Genomic DNA, 24100 nt, shown 5'->3' on the forward strand with positions numbered 1-24100 from the left:
TATTGGCACATGTCTAGATAAATAGACTATTGGGATGGAACAAAGCATACAGGAACAATTACTACATATGTATATGCTTATTTGTGACACAAATGACAGTGTACCTCAGTGAGGAGAGGACTTTTCAATAAATGGCACAGGGTCAATATGATATCAACATGAGAATATAATGAAAATTGGCCCCAATTCACACAACACACACACACAAAATAAAAGTGAACTGCAGATCTAACTATATATATATATATCGATCATTCTATAGAATACTACACAGCCATGAAAATTAACCATGGCTCCATGAAAAATAGGTATGAATATCAACATACTGCTGAGGGCAAGAAGTAAGATATACAGAAACAAAACCATATTGTATAATTCACTTATTTTTATTAGAAAACAAACAAAAATAATCCATGGTGTGATAGGTCAGGAAAGCTATTTCCTTTGGAGAGGAAAAAGTTGGTAGTGATCAACTCTGTGATTCACCCGGCTGTATACTTACGATTTGTGTAGTTCTATGTGTTTTACTTTGATAAGAATGGTTATAGTTAAAAAAAAAAAAAAACTATCTTGGGGCACTGAGTGGCTCAGTTGGTTAAGTGTCTGACTTCAGCTCAGGCCATGATCTCACTGATCATGAGTTCGAGCCCCACGTTAGGATCTGTGCTGACAGATGGTAGCTTGGAGCCTGGAGGCTGCTTCAGATTCCGTCTCTATCTCTCTGCCCCTTCCCCACCCACTCTCTGTCTCATTCTCTCTCAAATATAAACAAAACATTGTTATATTATATTTATTTATTTTTGAGAAAGAGAGAGAGAGAGAGCATGAACAGGGGAGGGTCAGAGAGAGAGGGAGGCACAGAATCAGAAGACAGGCTCCAGGCTCTGAGCTAGTTGTCAGCACAGAGCCTGACATGGAGCTTGAACCCACGAACTGTGAGATCATGACCTGAGCTGAAGCTGGATGCTTAACCAACTGAGCCACCCAGGTGCCCCAAACCATTTTAAAACTTTTTTAAAAACTGTTTTACTATTCAATTTTATTTCCATTATGGTTTAGAAAGAATAAAGGACAATGACATGGTGTTATTGATGTTATTTAGAAAATGATCTTTATCTTTTATTAGAGAGGGGGAAAATGATATAGAAAAAAATTTTAGATAGCAAAACTAAAATTCTTGAATCATTCCTGCCTCTGTAATGCAGCACTAGACTACATGCAGCACTACCCAGGTCAGTCACCTAGAATTCACATTCTCTTCCTACCTGTGCCTCAGTCTGTGGTTCCGAACTTCTTTAATTATACTGAATGTGTCAGTAACTTCTCCATCTGTGAAGACAAAAAGCTATAGAAAGAAACAAGACATTCATCAGATCTCTGTGAAGACCATTTTTTAAGATACCAGAATTTGCCCTTGGGACAAATCAAGTATTTTCATTCAGAGACTAATGCCTCTTCACACAGGTGTGAGGTCCCTAATGTTCCATGGTCACTTGTACCACATTCTTACATGGTTTGCTTGAGACCTGGGATTTTCATCACCTCCCCATTTTTGTCTCACCTAAAGCTTTTGGGGGACTCTGTAAACAACTTCCCCCATCCACAGCCCACAGCACAGAGCTAAGGAAAGAAATTCTATTAAATGCTTCTTGTCTCGTGCATGGTGGGGGGCACTTGTGGGGAGAAGCACTGGGTGTTATATGGAAACCAATTTGACAATAAACTATTTAAAAATTAAAAAAATAAAAAATAAAAAAAAGTTGAGCACATTATCCAAACAAGAGGTGGGATTTGCCCATAAGGTTTCTGGCAGATATAGGGGAGAGAGAAAGAAAGAAAGAAAAGGTATCATTCCATTGTGTGTGTTTTGACAAGAGAATTCAGAGACAAAATGCTTCTTGTATTCAAACTCAACTGTGCTTTTAAGAGTTCAATATGCCATATGATTTGCTTTTGTTTCTGTATTTTTGTTTGAGCAGAGTCATTTGGGTTCCTGGATATAATGTTAATAGAGTTTCCTCAAATTACAAAAATAAATGAATGAATAAGGTGAGAGAGTGGCCAGTGTCATGGTGTAAAAGATAAAGATGAAAGGTTTTTCTTTATCCTTTTCTGAAACTCTTACTCATACCCCTTTTCTGTTAACAGGCACTGAATCACTGATAGTCTTTGCATAAAGACTAAAACAATAAAAGCATAATTAGAATACATTGTAAAAAAAAATGCTTCTTGTCTCATTCTCTTCACTATATGATAGAAGATTCCGAATTTTATATCTTATTTTAACATTCCTACAACCAAGCTCAGGGGTATGGATTCTTGAACAGAGATTTTGTTCTCTCTGTTACCTTCTGCTGGCTCTGTTCCAGTTCCTACCTGTAGGGGGTGGCCCGGGATGGAAGGTTCTCTGTAAATGATCTGGAGTGGTGTCAAGATTTCTGTGCCCCCTAGGTCTGCCCGCATAAGTTTAACTCTCTTCAGTGCCTCTTCCATGGTATCCTGAGAGTATTTCACACTATTCCTGAGAAAAACAAACATGTCCAGTGACATGATAGCTGCTCAACATCACCGAGTATTGAGTCCCTGAATTGAGAGACCCCCCATTATAAACAACCTCACCTGAAATGCCCAATGCCAAAGTACACTGTGCCAGTAACCCCTCTAACAATCTACTTCTTTCTTTCAAGTATCTTTTTGCTCTCTATAGGCTTTCTAGAAACTTACGGAAAGAATGCCTCAAAGGAAGATCCAAATCTATAGATATTGAAATAACAGTTTATAGGCAAACTCTTCAGCAGCAAAATCAGTGTTTCCTGAAGGAAGAGAGTACAAGGAGACAATGAGAAAGGATCCTCTCAGACACATAGACCCTATCAATCTAACTCTTTTTTTTTAATGTTTTTTATTTATTTTTGAGAGACAGAGAAAGACAGTGTGAGGAGGGGAGGTCAGAGAGAGAGGAAGACACAGAATCCAAAGCAGGCTCCAGGTTCTGAGCTACCTGTCAGCACAGAACCCAATGTGGGGCTCGAACCCATGAACCGTGAGGTCATGACCTGAGCCAAAGTCGGACACTTAACCGACTGAGCCAGCCAAGCGCCCCTCAATCTCTTACGGGGGTGGGCCTTCCCACAGTTCTTGACTCCAGGTCCTTGTATTCCAAGGCTGTCCTCAGAGTGGTCATGTTAGATGTAGCTCAGATGGGGAACACACCCAAAGTTCCAGATGGACTCTAATTTAACTCCTGAGATTCATCCTCATTTGTGAATGTGACCAGAAAAATAAAGGAACTAGCTTTACCTTGGCTGCCTCAATGCGCAACTGTGATTTATCCTGTTTACTTATAGGGCAATGCATACTTCCTGAGCAGTCCATGAGGAAGACGAATTCTCCACAGATAGCTGATGGCTCAGCTTCTGGGATATTTGGGTAGAAACATACCATTGCAGATGGATCTTTCATCAAACCATCTATTTTGAAAAGATAAGGATACCAGAACATGAGAGGGAACTCAAGGATTGAAGACCCCAAGAATCAATGCAGTCAGTTACACAGGAAGCTGAGAAAACCCGAATCTAAAACACTGTTTGCTCTTCATACTAATGATATGTGATATGATATGTGATAATATTATATAATAAACATATTAATATTATTAAAGATATTACATAATAAATGACAGAGAAGCAGAAAAGCTATGTAAGGAAAAAACAGAACGTAGAGGTTATAGGCACAACCAATAATTAAAATATATAATTGGATGCTAGTTTCCCAGCACAACGTAAATGAGTGAAATGCACGAAGTTAAAATGTTCCGGCATTTGCCAGAAGAGTCGAGCTAATTTATTTGCAGAAACACCTTCTCTTCAAATCAAATCAACAGGAAGTTTATTTTGTGAGTCCTTGTTTACGTCTTTAATTACGCTTTTGAAATAATGAAGCTCATGGGCAATTCCTATGTTGACAGTTTGCAAAGCTGAAAGTGTAAGTGTCAGACACCAAGGAAAGTCCACTGCTTAGGGTATGAAAATTCACTGATAACTCTCCAGAAGTGGGATGTTTGTGACACTGTAACAGCATCATCCAAACAACACTATGGAGGAAACCGATCCATGTTACCAGGTTGTCAAAGCTTTGCTTTTATTTTGAGGAACTAGTGGAAACGGATGCAAGAATTGAATTGTTAGTATTGAGATAGAGATGAAATGAGAATGGCTGGGTGATCATATCCACTCCAGTTTTACAGTTCAGAGACTAAAAGAGGACAAAGAATTTCCTGTATCGTATTGTTATAAAGTGATTCCAGGATTACAGATTTAAATTCTCAGTAGCCTTGGGATTCCATATGACTATAGGATGTGGCTCATTTTAATCTCTTACCCCTGGGATACCCCAATGACCAAACTGGCTTCCAAATAAAATGGGTGCAGCTCATCAAATATTTCCTTGAATGCTGGTTCAAGAATAACTTCTAAAAAAATCCAGATTACTGGATACATAGTGGAAGGGTAGCTTTTTATTTTAATGGACAAAGTAAATTCCATTCTATTTAAAGGGGCAGCTGATTGAAGTGGGATTGGCACTGGACTGGTAAATTAGACAGTTTGCCATGACAATGAAATAGGTGCATATGTTTGATGTGTTTAGAAAAATGCCAGATATGGAATGAACGATAGTTCATAGGTATTTCTACTATAATTCCTTTGGCTTGGCTCAAATTATTTTCACCTTCACAAGTCTCTGCTTCCTCATCTTTAAATAAGACATTTTAAGCCCTTAGCTCTTCTGCTTGCTAGCCTCAGTTTCTTCATCTGAACAATCCAAGTACAAGATTATGTTAAGGGTCCAGTGATATCATGCATTTAAAGAACTGAACCTAGGCCTTAAGTCTGGTAAAGCTCTTAATAACAATTTTGGAAAAATTTTTATCAATTTTTATGTTATGTTTATTAAATTATACATAAAACTTTTTCAAAATAATGTTCTTAATATGGCCAAGTACATTCTACATTTAAAAATATATATATTTGGGGGGCACCTGGGTGGCTCAGTCGGTTGAGTATTCAACTCCTGATTTCAGCTCAGGTCATAATCTCACAGCTCCTGGGTTTGGGCCCCACATTGGCCTCTGCACTGGCAGTGCATCTTGGGATTCTCTCTCTCCCTCTCTCTCTGCCCCTCCCCAGATTCTGCTCTCTCTCTCAAAATAAATAAACTTTAAAATGTGTGTGCAAACTCTCAATGGTTTTAGTGAGCCAAGCTGCCAGTTTTCATTTTCTTCCTTATATGGATGGAACAGCAAGTCATCTTGACCAGATACATGATCTAGAAAGCAAGATTTGAGCAGCCCTGCTAGAAGGGACTCACAAGATCATAAAGGCTGCCCCGATATCTCCCTCTGGCCTGCAGAGCCCATCATAGAGGACAGATGAGGAATCTGCATAGGGGCCAAAGGAACTTCTTAGAAGGAAAGGAACTGAGATCTCAATCATGCCTTTTAAGATTCAGCATTATAAAACTTTCTCTGGTGGATTAAAATAATGCTGACTGAAGACCAGTCACTACTATGGGCATATTTCATTGGTACCCAAGGGAGGATCCACCAAAGGGAAAGGACAAAACCAGTACAAGAGGGCAGAATTAATGTACAAAGACAGAGCATGGAGCTTAATGGAAGAAGAGCTGGAACAAATCTGGTTGAGGTTGGGAGACCCTCTAAGGGCCTCAGCAGGGACAACTGGCCCAGAGGAAAACTGGTTGAACAAGTGAGGGCAAACTAGGGACCTCTAATCAACCTTGGCCAGTTAAACATGAACAATGGGAGACACGGATGACCTCTGGAGGACCATCTACAAGAAACTGTCTTCATAGCAGTGTAGTTACAGGTGTAAGAACCTAAGCCAAGCTATAGCATTGTGACTATGACTGTCCCCAAGCATCCTTCCATTCCACCGATGTGAAAAAAGCTTCAGAAGTGGCAGTACCTCTCCAGTTAGGCTTGGTCCCTGCAATCCAGGGACACGACTACCCAGGAAGGCCCAAGAGAGCAACAGGCTCATGGGTTATACTAGTTACCCATAAGGAACAGTACACACATAGTAAGGAAAATTTAGGAAATAAGAGAAATTAAAGAAATTTAAAAACTAAAGTTATTGAGAACTATACCTAATTTCTTAATATATTGGAAATTAAGATACTAGGGTGAGATGAAAAATCTCTGGAGATGAATGATGAGGCATTATTGGATTCAGAAATCTTTGATAATTTGAAGAGTGAAAATGTCACATCGTTATCTTTATTTTATTTTTTCCCTACAAATGAATATTTACTTTTTTATTGAAGTATAATTAACACACTGTATTATATTAGTTTCAGGTACCCAACATAATGATTCAACAATTCTATGCATTACTCGGTGCTCACCACAATAAGTGTAGTGGCCATCTGCCACCAAACATTATTACCATCTTATTGACTATATTCCCTGTGATCTATTTTTCATCTCTGTGACTTATGTATTTTGCAACTGTAAGTTTGTACATCATAGTACCATAGGTAATAGATAAGGGGATATAACAGAAATAAGTAAAAGGGATTAAGCGGTACACATTTCCAGTTATTTTCATTTTATTTTATTTTTATTTGCACTTGTAGAGACTGATTATTGTCATTCATGTTTTTAAACTAGTTGTATTTCCCCTTGTGAATTATTTGTTCATGTCCTTGATCCAATTATCTACTGATTTATTTAATTTGCCTCTAAGACATAACTACATGATACTCATTGTATCTAACCATTTTTGTAAACCATAATGTAAGCTATTTGAATGTTTTACCTACTACTGGACAGGAGAAAAGTAAAGTGTGGGTAATTTGAGGGTAATTCCAAGACAAGAGTTACCCTTTAGGAGGTAACTACAAAGGGAGAAAGAAAATACCTGGGTTATTTTCAGGATTCCCCAACTCCACAGCTACACTGGGGGTATGCACCTCACTGTAGTAAATCAGGAGTTCCACATCTCGATCAAATTTGTGTCCATCAGCCAAGGAAATCTGAGTTGGGAACAAGCAAAAGAGCCATGTTAGAACTATCGCCACTTTTACTACCTGGGGCTGAGGTCAGAGCTGTGGGCTGCCAGCTTCTTCCCTGAGTGAGCATGGTCGGGAGCAGGGGCAAGAATGGAGAGAAGGCTCTGGAGAAGAAGTGGGGGTAAAGAAGGAACAAAAAGGGACTCCCTCTAGTTAATAGGGAAAAGTAAGGAACATTTTGTAAAGATTGAGTGAGGAACAATGTCAGAACTCAAAGTACAGGGGTGTTGGCAACAACAGTACTTTCTGATGAATTACCTGGGCAGAAGTCTTCTTATCTCCAATGTACTCAGTAGGACGCAAGGGGCAGTTGGACTGGATCCGATCAATGCCATGCTGGGAACTGACAGTGGCAGTCACACTGAACGCATAGGGCAACTCATCCAAAGGGACTATGGGAGTCTTCATATTAAGGCAACTGTCCACCGGCGATCCTACAAGAAGTTACCTTAGTTCTGTTGTCCCTTCTCAAACTTCTTATTGCCCCTATGATGCTTGGGGGGGCTTTCCCAAATTATATCACCCACCACCTGTATTCAAAAGGAAAGAATACTCACCAGAGGAGCAGTATCGAGGATTCAAGACAGCTGGAAGCACATAGCGCAGGGCCCCGTCTACTTCCAGGGGCAGTTCCTGCACATACTTCAGAGTGAGTGCCACCTTTGACCCAGGTTGCAGGTTCCCCACATTGCAACAAAAGACGTCCCTGGAGCACATGTCCTCCTCCAGGAGGAAAGCTTGGCGGCGGTGGCTGATGGCACTCTCATAGAGGCTATGGGCCTAAGGATAACAGGGAAAGGAAGGTTATATCAAAGGTGGCATGGCTGAATGAAGAGATGAGTGGTACAAAACAGGATGACTTACGGAGAAGCCCTGTGATTGGTCTTGCCAAGCTCACAGCTGTACTATGAATGCCTGATGAACTGGTCCCTCCACATGATTTTAGGAAAAGAGCAGTTACAGAGGAATAGCAGAAAAGTGCATTCAACCTCAGCATTTTTTGTCATGTTGCATTTGCTAGAGATCTTAAGAGTATGCATTAAGGAAATAAGAAGGGAAGAGATAATCTACTCATCCCTGGTACCTTCTTCTTATCCTTTAATTCTGCTTTAATTATCTTCCCGTCCACCATGGCCTCAAAGTTGTAGACAGCTGAATCTTCATCCATGGGGAATACAAAGAAGGTCTCCAAAGGAAATTTCTCTTCATTTTCATAGTTTAAGGTAGCAGACACACCAGCCACAAACTCACGAATGGACAAGGTCACACAGATGCTCTTCAATGGCACTAGAGATAGACCAGAGTTCAAGTGGTGAACAAACTTTCCCAGAAGGCCTCCTGCAGGCCAGGCATTGAGCTAGATGCCAAAGATGCAATGGTAAGTAAGGGTCATGAATCATGCTTACCTGGCTCCTCTTTGCGGTTTAGTAGGCCAGAAGGGCGCACCATGGTGATGCAGGGTCACTGTGGGAAACACACATCATGAATACGGTGATATGTTGGAGATTACCCATGCAAAGACCAGACATTATGTGCTTCTCTCTGGCATGAGCATATATTCAGAGGATTAATGGGAAGGAGAAAGAAGCTGTGAAGAAGGGGACACAGAGGCCAATAGTAAGACTCCTTCTAAATGCCACACCCAGGTGGGGAAGCTCTAAGTTTCACCAACAACCCACTAAACAGAAAGTCTCTGAAACACCCTGAAGCTGGTTCAAATACAAGTACCACTCTTTCAAATATACCATTCCTTAGGTACTATATATGGAATAAGTGTAATTAACTTATTGAACCTCAGTATTCTCTTTCTAAAATGAAAACCATATACCTATTGATATATGTGAAGTCCTTAGAAAAGTGCCTGGTCCACAGGAAGCATTTAATCAATAACAACAGACTAGTATTGCTCCTGTTGTAATTGTTAACAGTTGTTAAATAGACCTTGCTGTTACTTTGGATCATGCTATACAGAGACTTGCACTCCTTTTTATAAAAATTTTTTTAATATTTATTTTTGAGAGACAGAGAGACAGAGCATGAGGAGGAGAAGGGCAGAGGGATAAGGAGACAGAGAATCTGAAGCAGGCTCCAGGCTCTGAGCTGTCAGCACAGAGCTCGACTTGGGGCTTGAACTCACGAACTGTGAGATCATGACCTGAGCTGAAGTTGACCACTTAACCAACTGAGCCACCCAGGTGCCCCCAGAGACTTGCACTCTTTATCTATAATGGTCCCCTGCAACTAAAATCACTTACCTTGTGACTTTTCTTTGGGGGCTCATAATTGAAACCACTATTTCCTCCATTCAAGATAGTCTAATATATGTATCAATATCACATACGCAACATGACCTCTATTTTAAATCATGCCATCCTAACCATATCTTCCACATATTATTATAATCTTAGACAACTATTTCATGTGATATGGTAACAAGGAGATAAATTTACATACCTAGATTATGATTTACATTATGATTCTTCCCAGAGAATCAATGGGTGGGTCTGGCCCTAGTTGCTGGCCCAAGTATCCATGGAAGCTACTCTCTGACCTTTCTGAACAGAATCACTGGTCACCTTGCCTCTCCCTGCTCTGTCAAAGGGTGACATGAACTACAATCTGCAGCACCGGTTAGGGGGCTTTTCACCGAAAACCCAACCTAAGGGGCTAAAATGGAAGTCGCTGGTGCACAGAGAATGCTGAAGAAAACAGAAACTTAATGTGCTTATTCAGAGTCCCAATGGCAGATGAGTTGCTGAGAAGCCCAACCTTAACTGAGGAACCCCCAGGCTAGAAAAACATGTAGGCTCATGAGACAAGGATTCTGAAGCTTTTAGAGGACTACTTCTAGGCCCTCTATGCTCATCCCAATCACCATCTCAAACCTCACACCCTACGCCCATCCAGAGCAACGTCCACGTTGCATCCATCTTACAGCAATGGTATATCTTGTTCAGCATGTCCCATGTCCACAAATCAGCACCAGTACATCAGGCTTTTCATTCTGTGTTTGGTATTTTGAAGAACTGGATAAAAACTGAGTGTGGTGAGGCGCCTGGGTGGCTCAGTTGGTTAAGCATCCGACTTTGGCTCAGATTGTGACCTCATGTGATCTCCTGGCTTGTGCGTTCAAGCCCTGCATAGGGCTCTGTGCTGACAGCTCAGAGCCTGGAACTTGCTTCAGATTCTGTCTCCCTTTTCTTCTGCCCCTCCCCCGCTCATGTTCTGTGCCTCTCTCTCTCTCAAAAATAAATAAACATTAAAAAAAATCTTTTTTAAACTGAGTGTGGCAAAATGGCTCCCATTTGATGGAAACACAGCAGGCAGTAGCAGCTGTGGGGAGAGGAGAGAATGCTCAGGAAAAGGATTTCCATGTAGACGCTGGACAGGGGTAAGATCTTCTGGTAGGCCAGGCTGGGGCTAGGACAGAGAAAATTTTCTAAAAACGTCAGTAGAAAGCTTACAACAGGACAAGGACCCAGGACCCACGACAGCTGAAGAAATGTCAGGCAACCCAATCTCTGAAGCTTGGCAATACTCATCAAGGATGGCTTTCAGGTGAAGAGACAGAAGCACAGGGTGTCTCCTACAAAGAAACAGTCTTATTTCCTAATTCTAACCCCAGAACAAATTCCTCATTGAGGGAATTTGCTTTTCTGCACCTTCTCCCCAACCCTTCTCAGTACAGACTATGGTGGGTCAGAATTCCTTCACTGCCCCTCAGGATGGCACTTCAGAAATGCACCTAGCAAGAGGTGGGCAAAGACTGACCACAGCGGCTGACCAAGGTCAAAGCGTTAAATCTGAGGCAGCTGGGAGAATTGAGGGGAGCTCACTGAGCCAAAGGGCTGCGTGTTAAGGTAGCCCCTCAGGAATCCAAGAGTCGAGACACACTGCAGTTCAGCCACCCACCTAGGAGAAGGAGGAGGAGCCAGTGCACTGGTGGCGCAGCACGCCACATCCCTGCAGCCTGTTGCAGGGGACAACAGGGAAGTGGAGCTTAGATAGAAACAGAAAGTGATTTAATCTTTAAAATTTCAGTCCTAGATTTGCGGCGTCCATATATTAACAGAAAGGATCAGAGTTGGTTCCTTAAATTTCTATAGGAAAGGGTTTAGAGGCTGCAATCCAGCTGTAGTCGGGCTGGGGGGAGGTTTGAAAATCCCTTTGCACAGCATAAAATTGGATAAAATTGAGAAAACATCAATTTTCCATAAGAAAGAAAGAGGGGAGAAAAAGTAAAGTCAAAGAAAAGGAAAGTAAAAAGAGGGACCCTGAGATGATCAGGAGATGCCTAAATCCCCTTTCCAGCGCCCCCCCCCCCAACAAGATCCCCCTAAACTGCCAAACCTGCAGAAAACCCCCGGGGAGTGAGCACCAGGATTAAATTCCCCCACCCCTTGAGTTTGCAGTTAAAACAAGCCCCAGCGGGTTTGGACACGGGGAAAGGGGGTTGGAAAGGGCGGGTCTTGGCCGCCAGGGTTAAGGGGTGAGATCAACCTCAGCGCCGGTGGCCAGATCGCCTACCTTCTCCCGCAGTCCAGGGCGCTGTGAGTCACTGCAGAGGAAAACAGCTGCAGTCAAAATTTCCAGGAAGACCCGCCCCTTCTAGGGACTGCTTACAAAGTAGCGACTTCTCCATTAAGGGATCAATGAGAAATTCTTCAACCTTGGAACGTTTGCTTTTTTTCCTTGGCCTAATCTCTGCTAAGGACCAATCAGAAGACAGGCAACAGGAAGAGCCTGTTTTACCAGTGAAATGCGTTCTTAATAACATCAACCATCACAGCAAATCACATCACATTCCCGTAAGAGACCGAGTTACCCAGGGCCTACTGTGCACTAGGCCCTGCTAACAGTACTGCATGGCAGGTCCTGAACGTTATGGGCCTTATCATTGACTCCTCATCTCCACTTTTCAGTTATTTGTCCCAAGATGGCATCCTTCCTGACAGCATAAGGGTGGGGGTGAGAGGTGGGGGGCAGGAGACAAGGCAATGGTCACAGGGACCAAGTCTACCAGTCGTGGATGGCTTAAGGGTTTTTCATCAGGATCCTAAAATTAAGGTGTCTAGTTTTTGCTTTTGTGTTGTTGTGGGGGAATTTTTAGTGGTGGGGGCAACAATGTAAGTAAGTTAGAATATCTAAGCTCATTTTCCTGGCTAAGGGACAGTAGAAGTGATCAAGTTTCCTGTGGCTTCTTTATTTCAAAATGATCTGTTAAGTCTGAGGCTTCATAAAAAGAATTATATTGCTATGGAGAATATGTATAGGGTAAAGAAACATGATACATATGAACACAGGTTGATTTTGGTTTCTGCGATATATTCATATTTACCTTCTCTGAGTTTGTGGTCTTATCTGTAAAATGGAAATAATGACATACCTACCTCCCTGGGTTGTTCTTAAAGAGTCAGTGGATCTTAATGGATCTGGTGTGTGTGTGTGTATGTGTGTGTGTGTGTGTGTGTGTGTGTGTGTGTGTGTGTGTGTGTGTGTACACATGTATAGTAAAGCACAATAGAAGCCCAGATTCTATTTTATCAGTTTTAGGCTCTAGGACTATGTTGTTTATATGTACAAAACTAATTGTGAGAGGGAATGGTCCTTTCCTCTCACTCGAAATCACATCTGGTATTTTCTCCTGACTGTAACTTCTGTAGGCCGAGGTATCTGGTTAACAAATAGGAGAGGCTGGACAGATGGGCAGGTTCATCTGCGGACCCAGTTGGACTAGAAAGGTAAAAAAAAAAAAAGTTTGCTACTGACTGTACTTGGCACCTGGGTTGGAAGGAAACATATAGATGATGAAGGACACTTATATGAAAAGCCTCTCAATCTGGCACAATATACATAATTAAACAGACCTTTATAGCTACTAAAAATATGAATGCATTTTATTGATCTGTTTATTCATACTTTGTGTAAGCCCAATGAATAATTCACTCTTTGCATATAGGCTATTAAATAAATCCAATGACCAAATGTTGAAAGAGACATGTAATTCATTTTTAAAAAAAAATTAATGTTTATTTATTTTTGAGAGAGAGAGAGAGAGACAGAGCATGAGTGAGGGAGGTAGAGAGAGAGGGGAGACACAGAATTTGAAGCAGGCTCCAGGCTCTGAGCTGTCAGCACAGAGCATGACATGGGGCTAGAACCCATGAACCTTGAGATCATAACCTGAGCCAAAGGGGGATGCTTAACGAACTGAGCCACCCAGGTCCCCCTGTAATTCATTCTTTTAGTCTACATATAATTATTAGGCTTCTCTGTATGCAAGGGATTGTTCTAGACAGTGGTATTGTGGCAATAACAAGACACAAAGATCCTTCCCTATCTGGGGCTTACATTGCAGGAGGAGGAAATAGTCAATGAATAAAGAAGCAAATAAATAAACAAGAAAATATCTGGTAGTGAGTGCTTAAGGAAAACGAGTTTGTAGTGTGATAGAGAATAAATATAAGCTACCTTAGATTAGGTGTCTCCACCCAAAATTCTGTCCTGTGACTTCGTGTTGCTAACTATTCTCTAATATCAATTCTCAAGTTTAGCCCTAGTTTAGCCAAGTCTATGGTCTTTCAGAATAAAGACATTTCCTAACCTCCCTTAAAGCTAGGTGTGACATGACTGAGTTCTGGCCAATGAGAAACAAAAAATGATGGGTGCAACATCACACCATTCTGTTTCAAAGAAAAGAGTATGGGGCACCTGGGTGGCTCAGCTGGTTTAAATGTCTCATTTTGGCTCAAGTTCATGGGTTCGATCCCCATGTTGGACTCTGTGCTGACAGCTCAGAGCCTGGAGCCTTCTTCGGATTCTGTGTCTCCCTCTCTCCCTGCCCCTCGCCCACTCACACAATTATCTCTCTCTCAAAAATAAATAATTAACATTAAAAATTTTTTCAGAGAAAGAGTATGGCCTCCTCCTCACTTTCCCCTCTTCCTATTCACAGACAGAAATGCAAATATATTCTTTTTTTATTTTTTAAGCTTATTTATCTGTTTTTGAGTGAAACAGAGAGCATGCACCAGGAAGGAGCAGAGAGAGAGAGAAAGAGGTAGGGAGAGAGAATCCCAAGCAGGCTCCACATCATCAGTGCGGAACCTGATGTAGGGGATATAACTCGAGAACTGTGAAATGGTGACTAAAGCCAAAGTCCAACGCTTAACCAACTGAGCCACCCAGGGGCCCCAGGAATACAAATATATTTTGAGCCATTTTGGACTATGAAGACTAGGGCAATAACCCCTAAGAATGGAGAATCCACAAGACAGAAGGATTCTAAGTCCCTGAGGCTTTCACAGAGTAGAACCACTGCATTAGCACAGACTTTTAGAGGAGAAGGTAATGAATCTCTCTATGATTCAAAACAGTTACTTATTTGGGCTCTGGGCCACACACTCCTTTTTTTTTTTTTTTTAATGTTTATTCATTTTTGAGAGAGAGAGGGATAGAGACAGAGTGTGAATGGGGAGGGGCAGAGAGAGAGAGACACACACAGAATCCGAAGCAGGCTCCAGGCTCTGAGCTGTCAGCACAGAACCTGATGCAGGGCTCAAACCCACAAACCATGAGATCATGACCTGAGCTGAATTCAGACGCTCAACCGACTGAGCCACCTAGGCCCCCCATGTGCCACACACTCCTTATCCTACCTAATACCTAATTAAGATCAACAAGAAGAGTAAACTCTTAAAGCAAGCATCTTCTTTTGAACATGAAACACATATTTGCATACAGTGGAAAGAAATCTGTAATTATGAGAACAGCGTCTAATTCATTTCAGCATCCACCAATGCAACACATACGCCCTATTTATTCCAGTGTGTGCTCATCATAGAATGCTGATTACTTTCATTCGGTTCTTCTGGGAGTCATTTCCCTTCTGAAAGAAGAGCTGTTTGTGTTACTGCAAATATGCAGTTACTGCATAGTGAGTGTTAACACAGGTTCAGAACAGGCTTATAACAGGTTATTTTGCTTGTCCCTTTATTTCCTTCTTTTCTCTATATATCATTTTTAAAGTTTTTTTAAATTAAGATTATTTATTTTGAGAAAGAGTGAGAGTGAGAGAGAGAGAGCGAGAGCCAAGTGGGAGAGGCACAGAAAGGGGAGGCAGAATCCCAAGCTCCCACTTATCAGCGCAGAGCCGGATGCAGTGTTCAAACTCTTGAGATCAAGAGCTGAGATCAAGAGTCAGATGTTTAACTGACTGTGCCACCCAGGCATCCCTCTTCCTCTGTCTTTATCATCATGGGGTTTCATTTAACTGTCCTGTTTCTTCTCTCTCCTCTGATGTTTCCTTAGCAACTCATTTAGGACTTCCTATTGTTATTATCATACTTATAAACATACTTATATATGTTCTTAAAACTTATAAACCTTTAAGTAAAGAAATACTTATGTGGAATTTAAGAAACAAAACAGATGAACTTTGGGGGAAGGGAAAAAAAGAAAGAGGGAAGCAAACCATAAGAGACATCTAACCATAGGGAAGAATCTGAGGGTTGATGGAGAGAGGTGGGTGGGGGATGGGCTAGGTGTGGATTGGTCATTAAGGAGGGTGCTTGTGATAAGTACTGGGTGTTGTATGTAAGTGATAAATCACTGAATTTTACACCTGAAACTAGTATTACACTGTATGTTAACTAACTGAAATTTAAATCAAAAAAGGAAATGCATAAAATTGTATTTGATTAGTGAGTTCATACATATAAATGCCAATGGTTGTACACTATTAGGTTTTGTGACTGCTATCCATCACAGATATTGTAAGATCGATTTCAAAAAGATCAAATGATGGGGCACCTGGGTGGCTAAGTCTGTTAAGCATCCTACTTTGGCTCAGGTCATGATCTGATCATGATCTGACCATGAGCAGGTCAGGATCAGGTTCATGGGTTCGAGCCCCACATTGGGCTCTGTGCTGACAACTCAGAGCCTGGAGCCTACTTCAGATTCTGTGTCTCCCTCCGTCTCTGTCCCTCCCCTACTCAAGCTCTGTCTCTCTCTGTCTCAATTAATAGCCATCTGTTGCAATTAATAGCCGTCATTTCCATATGGTCACTGGTAACTTGCAAATTTTATGTTTGGAGAGATCACATGAAAACTGAGCCCACAGGAACTTATCATATATGGATGGATAAAAAATAAATTGGATTGAAAAAAACTACATATCTAGCTACAATATATTGAATTCTCATTAGAAATCAAGCTAGGTATTTTACATGGTAAGATGAATAGCTTTAATTTCAAATAGGGATGGCTCTCATTACAAAACCACTTAGTTGCTTGCCAGAAACTCCTTAGAAGATGCTGATTATTGTTTAAGATTATTGTTACCAGCAAATATACTTTGAGCAAACCAGACGCACAAAGAAGTACAAAAGGAAATAGGATGAAACTCCTGGGTCTAAATCTCTGAGGATCAATGGAAGGCATACGTTCCTCATCCAGAAGGTCAAAAATTATAAAGAAAACAAGAATCAGGTTCTGATGTATTAACATCAACTTGGTTTTGCCATTGAATTCAGTCTGTATGTCTGGGCTCAGTTTCTACCACTGCTACTTAATAGTTGTGTGATCTCAGGGGAATGATCTAATTTCTCTGGTAATCTATGTCATTATCTGTACAATGGATTAATAATACCTCTAAGTATGTTGTAAGAATGAAATAAAATATTATTTCTAAAGACATGTGTCACAAGTAGGCACTCTTAAATGGTACTCCTTCCCTTTCTTGAATTGGCCTGGTTAAAGCCTGAGAATCCGGAAATTCTCATCATTTAGATTCCACAGAGAAGGATTTTGACAAGAATTCCTAGATTTCTTATATTTTTACTAACTCTAGAAATATAGTTTGTTTTGTTTTCGTTACTTACCATTTCTTTCACTGTAATTACTAGTAGTTAAAAAAAAAAAACTAAGCCAACAGACAAAAAAAAAAAAAAATAATGCCTCATCCTAAAATTAGAAAGGGAAAGAATAAAGGGGGAAAAAAAGGAAGATTCTAACAAATCCACGTTCCAGCCATTTTCGCTAAAAATTGCAGGATCCAGTGGTATGTGTCAGGAAGTGTATAAGCATTATCCCATTCACTCCGCACAATCACTTTAGGGAATAGTATTATAACTCCATTTTATAAATGACAATATTAAGGTTCAGAAAGGACCATTGACCTTTAGAGGGGCTTGTTCTTCACACCAGAACCTTCTAGCTCCAAGGTGGATACCATTTTCTTTATGCTGCAATTTCTTCTATAAACAAAAGAAGTAAGGGAATAGGTAAAAATTGGGGGAAAAAATAACATATAAGCAGGCCAAATCCCTGAGGTTTGTAAAGTACAAAAGGGTTCCATGGGATATCTACCCAGAGCAAAAAAATAAATAAAAAATAGGGTGGTCAGGGAGATCCATAAGTCCTTTGATCCCCAATTCCTTTCAAGATTATCTCGATTACTATGTACTATATTTTCACTCTTAAACAATCTTAACATCCAGCATTTAATTGCTCCTGTGCTCAGAAGGCTCTTGCTCCCTGAGTCTTGGAATATATCAGATGGGGCTCCAGAGGGACTATGAGATAATTTAAAATCCTACAAATATAGGAGGTTGTTTTACTTCTGTCAACTCTGAGGAGATCACACTGGGTGATAGGAGGGTCTTCAAATGTAGAGCACCCTCTCTCTGTGTGAGTCTGAATGCAAAAGATCATTTGGAGTCTACAGTTAGAACACCAAAGTCCAATTCCATGCCACCTAGGGAAAAGAAACATTTGAAATGGTGACCCCCACACCTCTGTCGAAGAAACTGAAGATAAAAGTAGGGGGAAATGTGTTTTCCTTACTTCAACCAGTCATGACCCTTTGACCATGTAAGTGCTCACAACATGTCCCCATCTTTCTCCATTTTTACTTTTACTCTCACTCTAGAGTCCTGGGTAACAGGACTTTGATGTGTATATCTCTACTTACACATTCCCTTTCCTTCTCCTTTTCCTAAAATGTAATATTTTTCAAAGTTTGGCCTCCACACCTGTTTTGGCCTCCCTTTACCCTGTCTCCCAGAGTGACTTCATTCAGGCTTAAGACATTGATTATCATTCCCATACAGATAACTGCTTCCCAAATTCTTTAGCATGAAACTCTCTATAGTAAATACAATAATGAACCATTATAGAGCATTTTATTATGCATCAAGATCTTTCATAAACATCATAGTTTTAATCTTTACTACAAATTTGTGAGATAAGTATTTATTTAATTATTTAATCTTTACTACAAATTTGTGAGATAAGTATTTTGATTAAGTTCAAAAACATTTAGTGGGTACCCACTATATACCAAGGACAATTATAAGAATACCCCACATTTCCAGGAGTGCAATTATAGTGGTGCATTTGTGGGACATAAATGAGGGACATAGTGCTAAGGAAATTATTCAATGATGTGGCAGAAATTTTCCTATGTTACCCCTACTCTCCTGCCTTAGTTACTAATAATGCCCACTTGCACCCTCAAAAATGTCTTAGCTGGAATTATAAATTTTAACTGATTAGTTAAGGTTGAGGCTATTGGTACAGACAATGCTTTCTGTTTCTTTATAGATGAGAAGCTGAGGTTCAGAAATTCGAAGTTACTTATCCATAGTCACACCACCAAAATTCAGAACTTGAACTTGGGTTTTTAGGTCTCTAATCCAAGTTCTTTTAATATGTCCTGTGGTCTCTTTCCTAGGCAAATGTTTGTATTGAGCTGAATCTTCTAAGAAGGTTGTAGCTATATCTGCTAGGGGTACAACCCTAAATTACTATTGGATTTCTCCTTCTTGGCTCCCTGTTTGTCTTTGATGCCTATCAAACCCGTCTAGTTGTGGGTCTAGAAATGGTGAGAAGCTTGAATGTTTAAGATTTAAAAAGTAATATTTGAAGTTATATAAGGATAATTTTTTTAAAAAACTATGATAAATAACATCTCATTCTTAAATACTGTTATTTGCATGAGATATTTTTCATAATTTTTCTTTACTTTCAGTTTTGCCCTACACTGATATCATGAATTAATATGATGATTCATGTATTATCGTGTTTTGAATGGTTTAGAACAGGGAGTGCTTGCACATAGGATATAAGGGATGAGGTAGACATTCAAGACATGGTTCTCAACCTTTGCCATCACACGATTTATTTTTGTACCTCAGCAGAATTCAGAAGAAACCACCGTAGGTTCCCAGGGTTTTTTACTAAACACTTCTTCCAAACTGTGAGTTTATTTAGCATTAGCTTTGCTCATACTAATATTAAGTGAGTACATTACAAGACTGTTTTTACTTTCACCCAGATAATAGAAGTCAATAACAGTTGCTGGGTACCTGCAAAACGACCTCATTAGAAGCCTCATACTGCATCGTTCCATTTAATCTACCCAACAATACTTAGAATGTAATACCACTCCTATTTTTGAGATTAGTAAACTGAAACATAGCAAAGTCCCAAAATTCATAAGCAAGAGCCTATATTTGAAAGCAAATCTGCCTGGCACAAAAGTCTTGTCTTCTCTTATTTCCATTCCCTCACAACATTTATTCTACTAGCCCTCTCTGTTCGCTGAACCTGACTGAATGTTTTATGAAATCTACAAGGATCCCTATTTAGAGAGATGGCTAATCCAGACCATGGGGCTACCAGTGGCCATGCAGTCTTTCCATAATAGCTTTAGCCCAACTACAAACTGACTTCAGCCTCAGATGATCTCTCACTTGTCTCTTGATTTCGGCTCAGGTCATGATATCATGGTCATGGGATGGAGCCCTGTGTTGGGCTCTGTGCTGGCCATGGAGCCTGCTTAGGATTCTCTCTCTCACTTTCCTTTTTCCTCTCCTTTGCTCACACTCTATCTCTCAAAAAATTTTTTTAATTAAAATGTTTTTAAAGAACTCAAAACAATAAACAGAGTCTCTCTAGAGACTTGATACTAGAAGACAGAAATAACAAAGTAAATCAATTGCATCAATATATTGTGAAATGCTATTCTAGCTCGAATTATCACAGGAACTAAGATAAGTTCTAAATATAGAACTTATGGTTATGTGAATAATGTTTTCCCATTTTAGTATTTTTACACTAATTCCTTTTTATATCTTTTTTATTTTTTCTGCAGAACTTTCCACTAATCATGACTTATTCCTTTTCTTTCTCTTCTTGAATGTCCATTCTTCTTCCTTAGCACTCTCCTTCCACCCACCATTTACATGCTTTTCCCCCAACAAGAGACAATGATGAGTTACCAGAAATTATGCAGATGTTCAAGGCTCACCTTATCTCTCCTAGTTCATGAATTAGATACCCTAGATGTGCACCTAAATTCCTTTCATTAGGCATGGACTCTTAAGCTAAAAGGAGGCTCACTATAGCCATTGCTTTCCAGAATTAATAGAAAAAGCTTAAAGGACAAAAGGAATCATTTTAGAGCATTCCAAAATCCTATTCAAATAAATACACTTATTCGGTGCTACTATTTTCTAAGTCCCAGAGATATCGTGTTGAACCGGAATAGACATGATCTTTTCATGTAAGTTACACTCAAAGTGTATCCATAAACTAATTTCCAACTTTTCATTCAGTTACTTATCTAACAAATATTGAAATGCAAACTGTTTACTAGCACTGTGATGAATACTGCGGATTTAATGATGAATTATGATGTTTACTCTCAGGGGATTTAGTTTAATAGAACCTAAATTCAGTTCCTTTGGAATTTCTTTTGTATATTTGAACAGTATTAACCTATCTTACACTTCCAATTTTTTTAGAAGATAAAATTATCAATTATTAACTATTCATTATAAAATAAGATCAAAGAAATCAATCAGGAATTATAATTGGAAGTCAGGAATTATAATGAGACAATTTTCAAATACTTTGGATCTCCACTGAATCATAAAAGTCAAAACTGAAAGTGGGAACATCATGTCTTTATGGACAATTCACGAGCACCTTTGAATTCCTGCCTTGTAACAGACAACTGACCACAACATGTCCTAGTGGCAATTTCAATTCTCAACATATCCTGTTTTGTGACTTTCCTTTAAAATAAAACTAATAGTTAACCTCATAGAAGCAGAGTGCAGACTGGCGGTTGCCAGGGGTAGGGATGAGGGAGAAAATGGGGGCTGAACAAACGGTCTAGAGTTTCAGTAAGGAGAAATGAATAAACTCTAGATATCTACTGTACAACATCATGCTTACAGTTAATAATGTTGTTTTGTACACTTAAAAATCTGTTAAGAAGGTAGATCCCATTGTAAGTGTTCTTACCATAAAAAAATAAAAATTAAAAATTTTTAAAAGCAGAAATCACAGAACAGTTGCAAAATTGAAATCCTTTCATTGCACCAAGGAGTCAAAAATTCCAGTTGTTAGCAAAAATTAAATATCTCATATCTGCATCTTTATGTGTGTTATAATTTTACTAAAACCTACCTTCCACATAATATAACCCAGCTACTAATCTTTAAACAATTTAAAACCCCAGGATCACATCCAGATTCATCACTGGTAGTTTCGTCAAATGAACGTTGCTAAATAAGAAAATTCTCAAACTAAGGAATATATTCAATTAGAGTAATACTAATACAATTCAAATTCTAATGCACATTGCACCGAATTGCAATACATTACTGTCATCAAAGATGTGGGTGCCCACATTAACCTTTGATGAATATATAGGATGTTTGGCTGTGTCTTTGATTAACTGTATACATCTTCTGAAAAGAAATCAGGAGGAAAAGCTTCCAGGTTAGTCTATTTTAGGGCATGTATTGTTGTACAATTGATTGTGGATGTTAGTTAAATTATGTTAATCTGTTCACTATTGAGATCTTTGTTCCCTTAGCCCATCCAGTATTTTATCATAGTAATGTTCCATGTTGCATTGAATGGATATTGCATATCCATATTCATTAAGGAAGATGACATCTCGAGATATAAAAGCATATACTGTATTTTCTTTACTATCTCCTAAATGTCTTTTGCAGAAGCCCTAATTCTTAATTTCATCATCATCTTTATGTTTAAACAAAGATTGGGTCACCTGGCTGGCTCAGTCAGTAGAGCACACAACTCTTGATCTCAGTGTTGTAAGTTTGGGCCCCATATTGGGTGTAGAGATTACTTAAAAATAAAGTCCTTTAAAAAAATAAATAAACAAAGATTGATGGGGATGAATATACTAGTATTGTGTCTGCCTCAAGTTATTCTCCACATTCATGCTTTCACTGTCTTATCTCTGTCCAGACCTCTGCTCCAGGAACATGAGGAATTACACAGAGCTCCATGAGTTTATTCTACTGGGAATACCTCAGACAGAGGGAATGGAGACTGTGCTATTTGTCATCTTCTCATTTATTTATCTCTTCACCCTGCTTGGCAATTTACTCATCCTTACAGCAATTGTTTCTTCCTCTACCCTTCACACTCCCATGTATTTCTTCCTGGGACTCCTATCTATTTTTGACATGTTGTTCCCATCTGTAACCTGTCCTAAGATGCTATTTTATCTCTCTGGCCAGAGCCACACCATTTCTTATAAAGGCTGTGCTGCACAGCTCTTCTTCTACAATTTTCTGGGGGCTACCGAAGGTTGTCTGTATTCTGTAATGGCATATGACCGCTTTGTTGCCATCTGTCACACTGAGGTACATGCTCATTATGAGACCTGAGGTCTGTGTCGGCTTGGTCATGGCAGCCTGGTTAGTGGGTGGTCTTCATGCCACCATCCTGACCTCCTTCACCTTCCGGTTAACCTACTGTGGCTCCAGCCTGGTGGACTACTTCTTCTGTGACATTCCTGCTGTCTTACCCCTGGCTTGTACTGACAGCTCCTTGGCCCAGAGAGTGGGTTCCACTAATGTTGGTTTTCTGGCTTTAATGCTTTGGTTCAGTGTCTGTGTCTCCTACACACGCATTGGGATTGCCATTCTGAGAATCCGATCAGCAGAGGGCAGGCAGAAAGCTTTCTCTACCTGCAGTGCCCACCTCACTGCAATTCTCTGTGCCTATGGACCTTTAATCACCATCTATCTGCAGCCCACACCCAACCCCTTGCTTGGTGCTGTGGTGCAAATATTAAATAATATTGTGTCCCCCATGCTGAACTCGTTAATCTATTCTTTAAGAAACAGGGAAGTGAAGAGATCCCTGAAAAGAGTGTTCTACAATGTAGTACTTATTTCTCTGGCATAAATTATGGGTTTTTTAAATGGGTTTTGGAAATTTATTGTCTCAACATTATCTACTAATTTCTTCCTCTTAAATAAATAAGAAGATAATAGAAAAAATGTTTCCATAAAAGTGTTATATTTTGTTTCGCTAAAAAGATTTTCTATGTGTGTCTCTGTAACCCTTGGGGGCCTGTAAATTATCCCCCGACTATTATCCTCAGTACCTTATTCCTGGGTAAGAAATCCATGGGGCATAGCAAGCAGCTGGAGACAGATTTCTTATCTTTATAATGGCAACCAATTTTGTCTTGTTGAGGATAGTGAGGATCTGTGGTGGTCCAAGAAGCACCCTTCAATAGTCCATCTCTGTGCTCCAACACCCTTCACTTCATTTCTCTTGCTGCACCTGGAAGGTTTCTCTTTTCTGCCTATAAACATTTCAGTTCCTCCATGTTGGTAAGAATAGTATTAATCAACACATATAGAGCATGATCTGCTCGCCAGGCACTATGATGAGCATTTCACAGATCTTATCTAATCTTCACATCACCCCACACAGATTTCCCATTTTGTAGGGAAAAAAAAGGTTTTGAGGATTAGAGACGTCAAATAGTGGACCCAAGTTTGTACAGTAAGTAGTAAACCAGACCTTGAACTCAGATCCAGTTAACCCCAAAGCTCCACTCTTAATCCTTCCTAAAAGTCCTGCTTGGCAATTTACTCATTCTTATTACCTATCTCGAGAGCTCATGATACATAGAAAATGTTCGATAAATAATTGGGGAAATATT

At 39.8% G+C, this 24100-nt stretch overlaps 2 protein-coding genes across 3 annotated transcripts in view; one reads left to right on the forward strand and one right to left on the reverse strand.

Moving 5' to 3' along the window:
• VWA5A (von Willebrand factor A domain containing 5A) overlaps positions 1–11740 on the reverse strand; it is a 35007-nt gene extending 23267 nt beyond the window's left edge. For both annotated transcript variants that reach the window (XM_029956976.1, XM_029956975.1), the window contains exons 1-10: positions 11617–11740; positions 8496–8553; positions 8174–8376; positions 7647–7869; positions 7348–7523; positions 6939–7053; positions 3301–3470; positions 2725–2813; positions 2377–2521; positions 1266–1345 (exon numbers count right to left, since the gene is read on the reverse strand). In XM_029956976.1, coding sequence (XP_029812836.1) covers positions 1266–1345; positions 2377–2521; positions 2725–2813; positions 3301–3470; positions 6939–7053; positions 7348–7523; positions 7647–7869; positions 8174–8376; positions 8496–8538 — 1244 coding nt within the window. In that variant the 5' untranslated portion in view covers positions 8539–8553; positions 11617–11740. The remainder of the gene's footprint in view (positions 1–1265; positions 1346–2376; positions 2522–2724; positions 2814–3300; positions 3471–6938; positions 7054–7347; positions 7524–7646; positions 7870–8173; positions 8377–8495; positions 8554–11616) is intronic.
• A 10660-nt stretch (positions 11741–22400) lies between these two features.
• On the forward strand, positions 22401–23331 carry LOC115272660 (olfactory receptor 148-like). The gene is given in 2 exon segments (XM_029915667.1): positions 22401–22774; positions 22776–23331. Coding segments are annotated over 2 exon segments (930 nt in total).
• Positions 23332–24100: the final 769 nt, after the last annotated feature.

The sequence above is a fragment of the Suricata suricatta genome, chromosome 11 (assembly GCF_006229205.1).
Source record: "Suricata suricatta isolate VVHF042 chromosome 11, meerkat_22Aug2017_6uvM2_HiC, whole genome shotgun sequence".
NCBI classification, from domain to species: Eukaryota; Metazoa; Chordata; class Mammalia; order Carnivora; family Herpestidae; genus Suricata; species Suricata suricatta.